The sequence below is a fragment of the Acinonyx jubatus genome, chromosome C2 (genome assembly GCF_027475565.1).
Source record: "Acinonyx jubatus isolate Ajub_Pintada_27869175 chromosome C2, VMU_Ajub_asm_v1.0, whole genome shotgun sequence".
Classification (NCBI taxonomy): Eukaryota; Metazoa; Chordata; class Mammalia; order Carnivora; family Felidae; genus Acinonyx; species Acinonyx jubatus.
Genome location: NC_069384.1, coordinates 103,956,514 through 103,973,139, shown reverse-complemented (window position 1 = coordinate 103,973,139; position 16,626 = coordinate 103,956,514). Strand labels below are relative to the sequence as shown.

The 16,626-nt window shown below is 34.9% G+C and overlaps 1 protein-coding gene across 1 annotated transcript in view; it reads left to right on the top strand.

The window, feature by feature from the left end:
- IQCJ (IQ motif containing J) overlaps window positions 1–16,626 on the top strand; it is an 841,043-nt gene that overhangs the window by 421,668 nt on the left and 402,749 nt on the right. The window contains exon 5 of the mRNA XM_053221266.1: window positions 5,692–5,771. Coding sequence (XP_053077241.1) covers window positions 5,692–5,771 — 80 coding nt within the window. The remainder of the gene's footprint in view (window positions 1–5,691; window positions 5,772–16,626) is intronic.

Sequence of the window (16,626 nt, the reverse complement as noted above, 5' to 3'; positions counted from 1 at the left end):
CTTGTGAACGGCAGGAGTGGAAATGTTAACTTGATTCCCATTCAGGGGCACAGCTCCTGCTTCTGATTCACCAAATGAATCCATGAGAATTATATATGTGTTTTTTCCTCTAGGATTGGAACTGTACATTACAGTAATGTACAGAAGTAATACATCAAGCATTTGTTTTAGTGTTGCTTCTTTTAAAGATTAATATTCAAGGTCCAAAGTTAAAACTGGGTTGAAAGTTGTTTTGCTTCTCAGTGATTAGGCCTCTCATGAGAGACCACACCCATGTACACAATAAAAACCAGCCTAGGTCACTCTCCTCCCTTCAGATTTGGGAAAAAAGAAACGGAATCTGCAGGATGTTGGGGTGAATGGGTTACTTGGCCTCACTTCTCAGACAGGTCAATGCAAAGGCACCCTTCCAGCCACAAGGAGCTCTAGCCACACAGCCTTACTTCACTCCTGGTGAGGAAGAATTACAGTTCTGAGCAGGTTCAAAGATTAGTGTGGTCTGGGCCAGCTAAAGACCCCATTACTTCATTTGTCCTGAAGAGAAGTCCATGGAGCCCTCCTATGTTTGGGGCTGCTGGGGTTGCCCTAGATTTTAGCAAGAGTAGCTGGAAGAGTTAGCAACAGGCAGCCAGGTGACCTGTCACACCTGCCCAAGTATGCTACCAAAGGCCAGTCCTGCTTCTGCCTGCCAAACATGACCTGTACAGCTACATTCAAACTGCTTTATTACCCTCAAGCTTTATTGCCCGTTTGGAGATTTACAACTTCCAGGCTTTAAATATATCAGGAACAATCTTGTAACTAAAAGGATAAAGTCTTCTTAGAAAGTCACACTTGTTTTGGGGGGAACCCATACTCTAAAGGAGGATTTCTGAGGACGGCTTCCAGTATAGTCTTGAAAGCTGCGAAATGATAGAGAATGTAAGCCTTGTGCTACTTAATAATTTACTAACCTAGATTTTCCAGGTCAGGGACAAGTTACAATATTATGCCCAGCTGTTGTTATAAACTTAAGCCCATGAGTTTTAATGTTCAGTACTCAAACTCTATCTCCCACCCAGCCTCTCAGACCCCCAAAATAGCACAAATTATAAGTCTATTCATCCCAAAATTTTGGTTCAGTGAATATAGGAATCATATGTAAAAAGAGACTTCTTGGTACTTGCATAAAACTAGATCTGGTTCTCTTTTCGTCAAACCAGAGTCTTAGAGAACAATTTTTCTTTCTCAAAGCTTTAGAAATTACATTATATAATATATGACCATATGTGACAGTTTGAATGAATATATTTTTATAAATTTTTTAAATGTTTATTCAGTTTTGAGAGACAGAGTGTGAGTGGGAGAGGGGCAGAGAGAGAGAGGGAGACACAGATTCTGAAGCAGGCTTCAGGTTTTGAGCTGTCAGCATAGAGCCCGATACAGAGCTCGAACTCACGGACTGCAAGAATGTGACCTGAGCTGAAGTTGGCCGCTTAACCAACTGAGCCACTCAGGTGCCCCAAATAAATTTTATATAAAGATATTTATCTTTATGCCAAAACACTCCTTTATATATCTTTGAATATTGGTTGATATTATAGATTCTTTTTCTCAAATTATCCTTTTTTTAATGTTTATTTATTCTGAGAGAGAGAGACAGTGCGAGTGGGGGAGGGACAGAGAGATGGGAAGAGAGAATCCCAAGCAGGCCTTGCACTACAGCACAGTTACAGAGCTCATCTTATAAACCACAAGATCAAGACCTGAGCCTAAAGTAAGAGTTGGACGCTTAACCTACCGAGCCACCCAGGTGTCCCACAAATTATCCTTTTAATAATGATTTGAGGACATTTTTCTTAATAGGTTTAAAAGTAAGCATGTTGTTTCAGTTTGGGGATCAATTTTTTTTAAAGGACTACTAATAGCAATCATTTTCTGGGTTCCAAATGATATACAAAATGACAGTTCATTGTTTGATAACTGACTCATCCATAGCAATATAATAAGTCCTCCTAGATGCATTAAGCATTTTACTTTTGATAAAGAGAGTTGAGAAGGAACTTGTTTCCTTTGTACTTTACCTCAAGTCCAGTCTCAGCATTTGTCCTCACATAGATCCTGTCCATATTCTACAGCTTTGGTGAGATACAGTGTCAAATCCCCTTGTTAGACCCGGAGTGTACTCTTTGTTATAAAATCCAATTTTAGTATTACAAATCAGTGTTTCACTCATTGGGTGAGTATGAAAGATGCTTTAGGATCCAAGGAGAAGTTGAATGTGATAGAACTAGAGTGAGATCTGTTATTGTGTTCCTTTTATTCTGGAAGCTCTTTGGCCTAAGGCTCTTTCAGACTTCCTTTCTTTTTGTAAGTAAGACATCATTGGGGATGGGGTAGTTATTCATATCCCTGGATTAGGTCTACATCATCCGTTCACTTATTCAGCAAATATCTGAGTGCCTGTGTGCTGGGCCTTTGCCAAGCCCTGGAGACACAATCATCCAAATACACACAACCCCTGCTCTTGCAGAATTTACATAATTCCTCAGTCATGGTTGGCAACTCTTCTCACAGATGCACTGGTAATTTATAGGAGATAATAACGTTTTATTGATTAGTTGTATAGAAGGTTGAGGTATTATTATTAATAAAAATCTGCTGAAATATCTTCTAGAGCAGAATTTCCCATGATGTGGTGCCTGGAATATTAGTTTTATAGGATATTGATGGATGTTAATTGGAGGAAGGGTGAAATAAACCCATTTATTTACTTCAGGACCTCTTAGAGCCTTTGTAAGCTAATACACATTTTGAATTTGCAGGAGGGTAGGATACTGTTTTTCATGTTTTCCAAACTTCTGTGACCATGAAACCCAATAAGAGTCACATCTTATTGAACTATTAATCCATGGAACACTCTGTAAACACTGTTCTCAAATTAGTACTTATTGAAGAAAAATTCCAAGAGCTGGAGTTTCTAACTGGCTCAATAATAAAATTAATATGAGTTGAACAATGCATTTTGAGAACTTCCAATGAAATTTTTATACTCCTTTTTATAGGCCTTTATCATAGAATTGTATTATGCAAATGCAAATATTATTAAGTTACTTCACATGTAAAACTGGTTACATTAACTGGCTGGCAGGGTTTAAATAAAAAGGACGAGTGTCAGAAGATGTAGTTTTAGGGAGCCAATAAATAACTCCTTTTCCCTTCTTGATTTGGAAACTTATTTTGAAAGGCAAGAGATTTAGGAAGAGTGATACCAAAATCTCATCTTTACTTACTGTCAAACTTGGATTTGAGGGTGTAACTGACTTATGGCACCATTGAGCTGACCTTTGTAGGGAAACTTACCAATCATGGGAAGCACTGAAAACTGTCAGACTCACCCCACAGATCTTGCACAGGGATATGGATCCCATAGAAAAATGGAGAGAGAATGATCCTGGGCTACCCAGTCCCTTTGCCCAATCCTCCAATCAGACCTACCTTTCTACCTTCATGGAGAGGATTGTGGTGTGGAAGTCAGAGGCTAGGAATATTTAGGAAAGTGCTTCCTCATGGAAACCTGAGGACATGAGAAGAAGGGCCCCTCCCAACATTGGATGCTTCATGTAGCAACAATTTGGCCTTTTATTATGATAAATATCAATTTTTTTTTTGCCTATTGTGATTTTTTTTAAAGATTGTGTACATTGTACTATATCAATTATTGCAATGTTTTCCAAATAAGAATTACTTTGGGAACTTTTAAAAAAATATAGATTTCAGAACCACAGCAAATATGTTGCATCAGAATATCTGAGAAGGGTCCTGAGATTCTGTATTAAAAAAAAATGTTCCAGGCAATCCTCCAAGTAATATTTTTTTAAAGTATAAAAATCACTATGTTATAGGAATTGCAAAAAAATATATAACATTTTATTTAGTAAACTTACGTGACCAGAACATCCAGGTGATTAATATTTCTTCCAATTTTTATTTCAATCATGGAGAGGATTATAGCATGGCATCAATACACTTGGGGAGGTGTTGAAGCAAATTTTTCCTGATCTGATACCAAAACAATCGGTATTGTTTTAATGGAATTTTCCCAGTGGCATTATTTGTGTAGAAAATTCTGTTTTCTCTTCCTCAGTGTACTGTGCTCTTCAAGGAAGGTTTCTATTGTTTGATCCATTTGGGTTTTTATTAAAAGGCGATACATTCAATAAACTGATTAGATTAGTTTCAGAGTACTCTTCACATTTATGAAGATTATTTAGTTGGCATAAAGGGGGGATCCGATGACTTAACTATTAGCTGACAGGAATGTCAACTATGACTGAAAATCCTAAAATGTGTGATGTGTGACTACGTAGTTGAGAAAGAGAAAAGAAATACATCACCTAAAGTGGAAATGGGCATTTCTCATTATTACACATTTTTAAAAATACTATGTATATATGCCATCACCAGTTACATATACGGGTTATAGTTAAAATTTTAATTGTTACTTTATTCAGAGTTGAAAAATATCTAAAAGTAATAAGTTAAAGTTTCCTGCCAACATTTGAAAACGTACTCAGATCCTTTCAGGTAGTGAAAGGATTTTATGTCTTTGAAACATCTTTAAAGTTTAGTTGCATAAAATGGTGTCAGAAGTTGAAGACAGTTGAATTAATTTTTATTTTGCCATTTTCATGGATTGATTTTAAGAAGAATAATTTTTTTAACTTGCTAAAAATTCTGAAAAGTGTTTTAGGGGTAAATTCTGTGTCTCTACAGTTTGTCTAGCTCCCGTAACAGCTCCTTCTTCACTATATTTGCCATGAGTTAATTACAATTATTCATTTCCTAAAGTGGCAGCAGAAGCTGATTTTACCTTAAACAGACATGCTGCTTCACATGTAAGCAATAAATTGATTTTCTCTTCATGCCAGTATTTTGATAGGGTTACGGATATTGATAGAAGACCATGCTATTGAATGCAAGTAGATTTTCAAGACAGTCACTATGCCAAACACTTCACTAGAAGGACTTCATCTACATACAGCAGCAACTGTGACCTGCTTTAGAGATGACATCATTGGGTGTCATGTGGCTCTTTATACGTTTCAGCCTCAGAAAGAGATAATCTGTGAAAGCCACAAGAGCCTGATTTCTGCTGTGATAATCTTCAGCAGACAGAAGCTAAGGCTACAGTGAGGCATATCTATTTACATAGTGTGTGCAGTGCCTTGTCGAATTCTGAGCTTTATTTCATTTTACTATTTTTTATCAAAAAGTAGATGCAATGATAGGATGAAGTGAATTGGATGCTTTGGACTAATGGGAGCTTGTTTTCTGCATTAAGATCAAGAACTTTTCGGAATCCTCTGTTCTCTGGGTAGCCTTGTATTGTGTGTGTGTGTGTGTGTGTGTGTGTGTGTGTGTGTGTGTGTGTGTGTGTGTTTTCAATTTGAAGAACACTGAAGAAAATCAGCAAACTTCATCTCCCAAAGAGCTCTCTCTCTTTTTTGTCAATACTTGAAGATTTCTGCTCCAAAATCTTCTTTGAGCTGTCTGAGCATCGTGATTGATAACTGAAGGGCAAAGCATCTCCTTTGTAGTATGTGTTACAGAAATTCTTCAGATAACTTTACTTGCTAACACAGGCAACTCTTTATGGATTTCTTTCAAAACCAGTTCGAATAAGTAACTCTTCCCTCTCAAATGGGCAAGGGTAGCTCGTCAGCACCATGGAGAGGTCTGGACAGAGTGGGACAACGTGGGACTGTGACCAGGGCAAGCAATCTGACGGTGTAAGTTTCCCAAATATGTCATCTATTTTATGTGTATTATATTTTTCATATGTAGAAAGGAAACTCTGAAGTCTAATTGAGCTAGGCTACTGTAAAAAGTGGTGACCTTTATTGCATTTCAAATTCAATATTAACCACTTAAAGATATTGTATTAGGAAGTGTTAATATATTAATTTGAAAAAGTTACTTTCTCATCGCAACAGTTGGTATGTGAATGGTGCTTTGAATTTTGAGAATCTAAGTTTTTGTTTTAATTTACCGTAAATTAATTGCATTGCAGTTGGAGAAAACAATTGCTTTGGAAATAGCATTTCTTTATACACATTTAAATAATTCCAACTTTGCAGTTTGTTGCCATTTGTAAAATCAAGGCTCTTTTTGAAAAGTAGTTTCTGATTTGTGTTTAGAAAGGCAGTTTTAATTTTTTAAATTGCAGCTCATATTTCTGTTACCAAAAAGAGCAAATGTTTAGGTATTCTAATATTGGGACACATAGGGGACATTTAATAACTTATGAAAAATTTAAATTTACAGGATAAAATATATACAGTAAGAGCCTATAGTAGGTGGAAAGGACAGATGCTTTTATAAAATGACTAAAGATAGGGCACTAAAGACATACTTTTAGGCATAATTGGAAATATTTTATTAGTTTCAAATAGTCTAATTTAACTGTTCAAACCAGAAATGTAAAAAATGGTTTATTCAAAAACATCTTTAAATACCCTCCTTAAAACTGTCAAAGGTGTTATTTCTATGATATGATATCACATAACCAATGAAGAAAAGATACTTCAAACTGCTACCAAGAATGATCCCAATAGATATTTTGATGAACTATTCAAATTTGTCTAAGAGAACATAGTGTCATAAAAAAGTAATATAACAAATAATTATCTTTTCTCAGGTCAGTTAAGCGAGGTTTGGAACATTTATTTATAATGAACCATTTATTTTAAAGTCTACTAAAACTATCTTTTTATATTATTGTAATATGGAATTTATTTCCCTCAATAGTTCTTCTCACGTAAAAACCAGTAGTAAATGTAATTTACTTAGCTAAAACCCTACTTCAAATATAACTAATTCTTTTGTTATAGATAATTTCCAAGTGCATTTGTTGTTGCTTCTTAACTCATTAGTAATTTGGCATTTGATTTTTGGATAAATTACATTTACATTTTGACAGTGTAAGATTTTGGAGGATGTGACTTAATTTTAAATTAAGGAGATCTTGTTATACTTTTTTGCCTGCTTGGCTTAATAGATCCACTGATGATTTCTTTAATTAGTGTCAATATTTAAAGGAAACCACTTTTTGAAGGGAATGAAATGTGGATTTATGATTCCAGTTCTTTTAGTTTCATTTCCCCAAATTTTATAATCCTGCTTTGATTTTTACAGATGAATAAGGAGTGCCTTTCATACTATCAAAATACTGTTGAGTGCACCTCTGTGATTTTAAAACTTTATTTCTTTATGATAAACTGCATTCATTTTCTGCTGGTAGTGGACTTTGGACAGATCATTCTGGCTGATTATACTGCAACATTCTAATTTAGAGGATTTGAGGCTCATATCACAAAACACATCTGTTTTATATCCTCAAATGGGGGGGAAATGTACCTGATTCAGAAATTTATTCTCTGCAATCTTTGTCTCAGTATTTGTCTCTCAAGGATGTCATTCAATTCTGATATTGTCAGAAGTGTAGCATTTTATATTTCGTTTTGCACACATGTTAGTGATGTATTTATAATAACAGCTATCTAGCATTATCCATTTTGTAGTTGAGATATGGTTGTCTGTGTATTTATTTAACCAAAAATTGTTGCTGTATGATACACCACAAACATGTTTTGGCTTCCGCTTTGATAGCCTTTCAATCATTGTTGAAATAGCATAAGTCATCTGAACAATAGAAATATATTTAGAGCTATTTAGACTGTGAACCATTCACATTTCTTTCTTTCTTTCTTTCTTTCTTTCTTTCTTTCTTTCTTTCTTTCTTTCTTTCTTTCTTTCTTTCTTTCTTTCTTTTCTTTCCTTCCTTCCTTCCTTCCTTCCTTCCTTCCTTCCTTCCTTCCTTCCTTCCTTCCTTCCTTCCTTCCTTTCCTCCTCCTTCTTCTTCTTCTTCTTCTTCTTCTTCTTCTTTTTCTTGTTTATAACATTCTGGTGGTAGCAGATGTGTGTGAACAATCTTAAATTTAGTTGAGTGACATTTTTGTTTTCTTGCCAATGCAAAAATATGCTCATGGATCTCTTTTTCATGGTCCACCCACCATTGCAAAGGCTTGATAACCTTTGATTAAAAAGGATTTAAGGGCATATTTACTTAGTTGAAAACCACCCTAGTTAGGATGCTCTTCAGGGTGGCTGAATATAGGGAGAGCTGATTGGCAGGTGTGGTTCTTACAGCTATTTTCAACCTATTTTTGGAACTAAGAAAGTTAAGTTGGTTTTGGAAATTGTTCTTACATTCCAGGTAGTCACAGACTCATTTCTGTTGCCTCAGTTTCCATCACAGCTTCCAATCAGAAGCACCTCTTCTAGCTAGAGTCCCATCAGGACCAGTTTCAGTAGGGGAGAGACTGAAAGTGGAATGTGTTGTAAGAAAATCCCAAAGGGTAGTTTCTTAGAGGGAAATAGGGATTCTTGAGATTATTTTAGTGAAGCAGGACCCTAATTGGTTGCAAATGGATTCTGGGTTTTAGTAAATTTCTAGCATTATGGATAGGGTGATATCAGGTGCCCAAGGGCAGTTCTTTAGCTTCCTGGAGAATCACTCTGAGTTGATGCTTCTGCATAGGGATTTCCATCAAATGATTTTTGTTTTTAGTTATCATATTTTACCATCAAGTGTTCCTTCACTCTCCCAATTTTACTCACAAGACACATTCTTACTTTATAGTACATGTTGGGCCTAAGTAGATATGACCTAACTGATGTGAAATTTATATTAAATATTACTAGAAACTGTAGGGGTAATCTGAACTGTTTCAGAGAACTGAAGAGAGCTTAGAGACTTTCTAAGGAAGCTATCCAAGTATCTGAAAGAACGGAAATATCCTCCAAAGAGAAATAAGTCTGAATACCATGCATTTCTCATTTTAACTAGTCTTTTAAATCCCAGCACCTCTAAATGAATCTGGCTCCCTCCCATCAGTAAACTCAAACCAGAGCACAGAAAACACAACCACCTACCTGGGCAGCCAGTTACCTAGGATGAATTCAGGTCATTTTAATCCTGCCTAATTTGTTGTGTGCTCTTAATTTTCATCTTACTTGTATCTTTGGCATCATCTCATTGGCACTTCGGCGCTCAACACACTACATTTCATGGTGCCTGACATCAATAATAAGACCCATCTTGGTGGAAAACCCATCTTGAATTCAACATTCAATAGCATATTTCTCCAGGATGCTGTTTTGGTGCTTGGTCTCTGACCCCTGTGCACCACAGTGGCAGGAAAGAAAGATTTCTCCACCTAGGTCTTCATTTTGGGTGCATTGGAACTAATGGAACTATACCGGGCTGATGATAGTTTTGGCATAGATAGAGAGCAGGTCTATTGATAATCCATAATATGGTATCTATATATTTTAATAATTGCTCAAAGATAGACTCAGCCTAACAATTTGAATTAGAAAAGAATATCAAACTTCAGTGCCTTAGAGCAAGTCATACAAATTTACAAATTTTAAGTTTTATTTGAATTACTGGGAATATTAATAAAGGCATTGTATCTGGACTTCAGTATGACTGAAGTTTTTTTTTCCTGATACCTTTGAGAAGATAAAAAACTGTGGATGAAATAATTATACAAATTGGTACATGTGTTCTGGTTAAGTAGCCTTATCAAAATAGTGTTAACTAATGATTAGAGTTAGCCTAGAGATAAGTCTCCAGTGGTGTGTAATAAGTTTCTGTTATTTTTATCAACGATTTTAAACATTATTTGTTTTCCTACCTCTCATTTCATAGTTGAAATTTCATTCAGGAGAGGAGAAACAGCTTGTCAAAGGTCAGATAGTTGATCAGCTACAAAGTTAGAGCTGAAAAGCAGGTTTTTTATTACCAGGCAAGGGAATTTCTATGGGGTATGTGGCCTCGAAGGACCCCCAATGCTAAGCAATCAGTGGAAGTTTTAAGGAGAATTTTTTTAATTTAAAATAAGTACAACTTATGGGGCACCTGAGTAGCTCAGTTGGTTAAGTGTCGGACTTTGGCTCAAGTCATGATCTTAACATTCGTGAGTTTGAACCCGTGTCAGGCTCTGTGCTGACAGCTCAGAGCCTGGAGCCTGCTTCGGATTCTGTGTCTCACTCTCTTTCTGCCCCTCCCCCACTTGCACTCTGTGTAGCTCTCTCTCTCAAAAGTAAATAAACATTAAAAAATAATTTCAAAAATATTTAAATAAACACAACTTTATAAACTATCGAGCTGTCCTTCAGTAGTGTAAGCTTTCTTATAAAGCAGTGAGCTTCTCATTATCAGAAATATGTATGCACAGACTAGATATTCTACATCAGAGATGATGTAGACTGAGACCCTGTGTGTGTGTGTGTGTGTGTGTCTGTCTATCTAGTAGTTGGACTAATTGATCTCTAAGATCTCTTTCAACTTGAACATGGAAAGAGGACATTAGTGCAATGTTGTCTCCTTAAAATAGAGAATGAGAATAATGTCTTCATTCAACAAACATTTATTGGGTACATACTCAAGGCATTGTGTGATTCTAAGAACTGATATGATTACCAAAATATGACTGATTCCCATGAGAAACTTTTCATTTGAGAACAAGTAAGAAAGAGGAAAATTAAGAAATGAATTAAGATAGAGGATGGGGAAAAAATCACCTGGGAGGAAGGGTAAAATGCATTATTTGAATCTATTTGGGAAGGGAAAACTAGGTTAAAAGGGAAAAAGAAGAATCAGAGTTATAATTTATCTCTTAATTATCTGTAGCATGGAGATACTTCAATGTATTAAAAAGAAACAAAGATTTTAAATTTGTTGATCTCATAAATTCTACAATTCTATTCAGGATCATCAAATCTTTAATGAACCTTTTTGCTTGCATCCTTTCAACTTGTATAGCTGTAGCTGCAAATCTATCTTTAGAGATTCTATCCCAACTGTCATCTGTTTTTTTCTTAATTGAGAGAAATTCCAAATCTGTAGACCATCAGTTCAAGGACTCAACATCTTTTATCCTACCTCTCATTTGATAATTAATAAAATAACAGCCTTTCCTTTGGTTCTGCTCTGATTTTGAATTTTTTCTTGACCAACTGGGTTTTTACCATACATAGTATGTTTAGGCTATGCAGCAACAAATAGATCTCCAAAAGTATAATAGCTCAAACACAGTAGTAGTTTATATATATATTTCTTGATTAGGTATCCATACTGGACTGGTGAGCAGGTCAGTGGGGCAATCCTTCTTCATATAGTCATTTAGAGAACACAGGATGTTGGGGGTTCCACCATCTTCAACAGGTGGCTTCCAGGGTCACTCTAAAGTCATCTACATTCCAGCAAACCAGAAAGGGAAAAAGAAATGGAGCAACACATGTGGAAGTTTTTAGTGGGACAGGTCTGAATGAGACACACGTCACTCAGCTTACATTATTTTTACTGAACTCAGTCAGATGACATGCAGGGGAGACTTGGGAAACATAGTCCTATAGGACACATAAAAATAAGACAAGAGAACAGATTTTAGATCATTTAGTACTTTCTGCCATACCTGTACTTCCTCCACCTGGAAGGAAGTCTTCCAAACCACTGCCACAAACTTGACATATGCTGCTGGATTTGCTTGATGATGCTTCTCTACATCCTTGGCCACTGCCTATTTCAGTCTTCCAGGTTACAAACTACAGAACGTGACCCAAGTTAATTGCAGCTAAAAATGAATTTATTAGAATAATATAATTTACTTATTAGGAAAACTTATTTTATTATCAGCTATCTCACTGAATTGACAGGAAAGTCTAGAGAATCATACTCAGAAGAAAAGGGGACACTAAAGGAACATGGTTGACCAGAACCTCAGGCAAAGGCATACATGCAGGACAACATTGTTCAAGTGCTGCTGGCCTCATGGGACATTGGATACAGTGGTCATAAGGAGCTTTAAAATGTTCCTTGCTTCCTTGAGATACTTCCTCCAGATTCAGAGTCCTGAACAGGGCCATCCCCATGACTGATTTACATCATATGTTCAAAATCAGATTGCTAGGATTCAGGGAAAGAAAGTTACTTTTGTCTTGTAGTGGGGAAGTGGTGGTAGAATCCTGTTCCTTATTGTAACTTCTATAACAATAAATTCTATAATTATGGGATGGGGGCTCAGATGTACCAAAAAAAAAAAAAAAGACAAAAATCCACCATGCCTGCTGGTTTAAGATGATACTAATTCTACCTTAGATCTGCTGATGGCCTTCACCAATTCTTACTGATTGTAATTTGCCCCATGCCTAGACTGTGCCTTATTGCTATGCCTAGACTATGCCTTGTTATTCTTCCTAGGATGTGTTCTGATCACTTTCACCAGATATTACCCCAACCCACCTTGTAGCCTCTGTAAGACTTGCTCTAGCCCTTTTTGATGTTAGTTAAACTTTTCAGGTTCTTTCTTACAACACTTCGGCATTGTTTTGAGAACTAAATTCAGACCCGGGACCTATGTGATAAGTCTGCGTGGCCAGGGCCCAGATATTTGACGCACCTTCTGTGGAATTTTCTCATCTATAACATGAATAAGTCGGCTCAATTCCCATTAGTCTCAAAGGGACACCAAGAGGCTTAACAAGATGGTGCTCTGAGATATTTGGAACACAGGGTGGCATTATCACATTATTATTTTCACAAGCTGTTCACCTGAAGAGAGAAAATAAAAAGTGGAAGTTTAATGCCAGAGAGGTTTTTGGCACTTTGTCAATTCGACATTAGCTTTGAGGGCTTTTGGAATTGTGCCTGAAATTTTCAGTACCAAGCAGCTAAAAGCTATGTTTTTCTGGGCTTATGATATTTCTGTCCCCAGGGATGGCATTAAGCATTTGTGAGGGATGAACTGTGCCAGGCCCACTTTCCAATGTCCCACCAACAGACACACAAAAAAGCAATGCACGCTCTGTAAATTGCTGCTCATGCCCATGTTTCACACTTGGAACAGCACCTCTGACTTGTGCCAGTAGAAAAGGGATGGAACATATACATGTGTTAAGGGAAGCTCCCTGTCTGACACATAGGCTGTTTACGGCTGGATGGCTTCTAGTTGAATGGTCACATGGCCCTACTGAAGGCCCACAGAACCTTTTTTAGACCTTTGAAAATCACTCCCATCACAGTCTTTGAAAGAGAGCTATTGGTTATGCAAATGTCACTTTTGCCAATTAAACCAAGTAGGCTAATTAGAAAATAGGGAGAACTATATACTTTTGGAACTTCTGTTAGTGACTTTGGAAGGAAGAGAAAGGCAGGAAAACTTATTGGAATCCAGGAAGTATTTATGTGACTGAATTTTAATCATACAGAAAGGTTCTAAATGGTTTTCTTTATTTGAATAAGAATCATTTTCAAATACATGGCTTCTACATATGTACCTAAAATACATGTTTATGTATATTTTTAAAATAGTAATATGCCATTTGTACATTCAAGTAAAAGAGGTTGATAGGAATTGCTCAGTAGCAAGAGCTAAAAGGTTCAGCTTCAAATCTGTAAATATGTTTCGCATTTTTATAAAGACCAACAAATGTGAACTTTGTTAGGAAGAATGGTGCTACTTGCATATTAAAACAAAGTACAGTCACCACTAGTTTATCTAAAACAGGAAATGAGGCTTCTACTTAAATGAAATCTACCAATAAAGGCAGGTTACCTTTTTTGTTTGCTTTTCATATTTTCAATGACAATGTTTCTGAATTACATTATAAAATTCTCTATCTTATTTTACAGCAATGCTTATTTATTTCTAATTATAACATATATCTATGCTCATTTTAGAAAAAATAGTTTAAAAATATATCCAGTAGACAGAGACTAACTATTGTTAATAATTTGGTGAATTTCCTTAGAGTTCTACGTATACACTAGAAATTTTATATATGTGTATACCTTAAGAAATATTTCCAATATTTTGAGCTTTGCCTTTTAAACTCAATGTTTTAATTTATATGTCATTAAAATTCCTCAAAGTCTGATAAGTGTTTAATATTAAATCACATAGATATATGAGCTGTAATTAATTGAACTATGCCACTCTTGATATCAACAACATCAATATTGTGTGTGTTTATGTATTTTTAAATTTCTGTTTCCTTTTAAGAGATTACTATAAGTAGAATAAGTAGTAGATTACTATAAGATTACTATAAGTAGTAAAATTTTTATAAGATTTTCTAAGGATCTTGATATATATCAATATATATCAGCTCTGCCAATAACATAAATATGATAGATTGAAAGAAAGTAGTATGTTTTAAATCAGATTTCTTTTTTTTAATTTATATGTATCTTTTTTTTTATTTATATGAAATTTATTGTCACATTGGTTTCCATACAACAATCCCAACAGGTGCTCATCCCAACAGGTGCCCTCCTCAATGCCCATCACCCACCCTCCACATCCTCCCACCCCCCATCAACCCTCAGTTTATTCTCAGTTTTTAAGAGTCTCTCATGGTTTGGCTCCCTCTAACTTTTTTTTCCTTCCCCCCTCGCATGGTCTTCTGTTAAGTTTCTCAGGATCTACATAAGAGTGAAAACATATGGTATCTGTCTTTCTCTGTCTGACTTATTTCACTTAGCATAACACTCTCCAATTCCATCCATGTTGCTACAAAGGGCCATATTTCATTCTTTCTCATTGCCACGTAGTACTCCATTGTGTATATAAACCACAATTTCTTTATCTATTCATCAGTTGATGGACATTTAGGCTCTTTCCATAATTTGGCTATTGTTGAGAGTACTGCTATCAACATTGGGGTACAAGTGCCCCTATGCATCACAAAAAGCTTCTGCACTGCAAAGGAAACAATCAACAAAACTAAAAGGCAACCAATGGAATGGGAAAAGATATTTGCAAATGACATATCAGACAGAGGGCTAGTATCCAAAATCTATAAATAACTCAGATTTATTTTTAAAATTTTTGTGGTTTGACATTTTCACATGTTTTGTGGGCATTTAAATTTGTTTTGTGAATTGTCTGGCTATGGTTTTTGCCTATTGAGGTTTATTTTTTTTTCAATTATTTCTATAAGCTCCTTAAATATTATGTATATTAATCTTTTACCTTCATATTTGTGGAAAATATTTTTTAATTGTATGCTTATTTATGCTTATGCTATTTTAATCTATACAATTTTAAATAATTGTTTCAATAAAGTCTACATAGTATCTCTTTTTACCTTTATATATAGTTTTAGGTTTTTTTTTAATGCTTTCATCTTTAATGCTTGTCTTGTCATTTGAAATTTTGGCATATGATAGTAAGAAAAGCAATAATTTTATTTTATTCCAAGTTAGTTTACCCATTACCTTAGCACCATTTACTAACCAATCTTTTGTTCTCTGCTGGTATGTGACCTGATCTTTATCACATGTTAAAAACCTATTAGAATTTCTTTCTGAACTATTTTCCTGGTTACATTTGTCAGTTCTAGCACTTGTATCAGACTGTCTTACATATTACATCTTTATCGTAGATTTTAATATCTGGTAGAGAAATTATCCACTTCATTTCTCTTCATGTTCTTAGTTGGCCATATCATTCCAGATAAATTTTAAAATTGTGTAGTTAGCTTCCAGACACATCTTTGGCAACTTTAATTGTAATTGTACCAAATCTTTAAACTGATATAATAAGAACTGATATCTTTACAAATTTGTTCTTGCTATCTAGGAATATAGCATATGTAGATAGGTAAAGATATAGGTACAGATATCAGGAAAGATTTGAAATTTCACTATAAACATTTCTTACTTTTCTTATTAATTATTCCTATTACAAATTGGTTCCTTTTTTCCTTTTTCCACCTCTAAATGGTTATCACTAGAATATAGGAATAAATTTTTGTATGTTGATTTGTATCTGTTCACCTATTGAAATCTCTTATTAGCAATTACAAGTTTTTAGTTGATTTTTGGAGCATTTCTAAGCATGCAATTTTTTCATCTGCAGAAAATAATAAATGTGCCTCCTTTCCAGTAGTTATAGTGTATTGACTAAATAATCCATCCCAAACAATGTAGGTTTTCTTACTATCTTTACTGATGTGATGAGTTATATTTTGGAAATTAAACATTCTTGCATTATGTTATCATCACTGTATTGTTTTAATGGGTGGTTTCCTCATAAGTTATTCTTTATTTCAACTTTCTGGTATGTTAAGTTTTCACAACTCTTCTAAGAAAATGAAATTCATCTGTAGTTTGTGATATTTTTCTCAAGTTTTCAAATAGGGCTATGCCAGCTTCATAAAATGAACTGAGAAACTTCTCATATTTTCCTTTGGCCTCTAATATTTATGTAGCATGGTGATTACGTGTTCCTTGAAAGTTTGAAAAAAAATTTTTAACAAAACTGTTAGTACATGAAGTCTTTTATTATAGTCTTTTTAAAATAAAATTTGCATTTCTTCCCTAGTTGTTGGATATTTAGGCTTTCTACATTGTAAGCTAATTCTGGTGCTTAATTGCCAAGACATATCAATGAATACTTTGAGAGTAATTAGCATATTATAAATGTTATTTTTGTTTTAGAAATTTCTCTACATATGTTCTTTTATTAGTTTTCATATTTCTAATTTTGTTAACTTAATTTTTCTCTTTGTAAC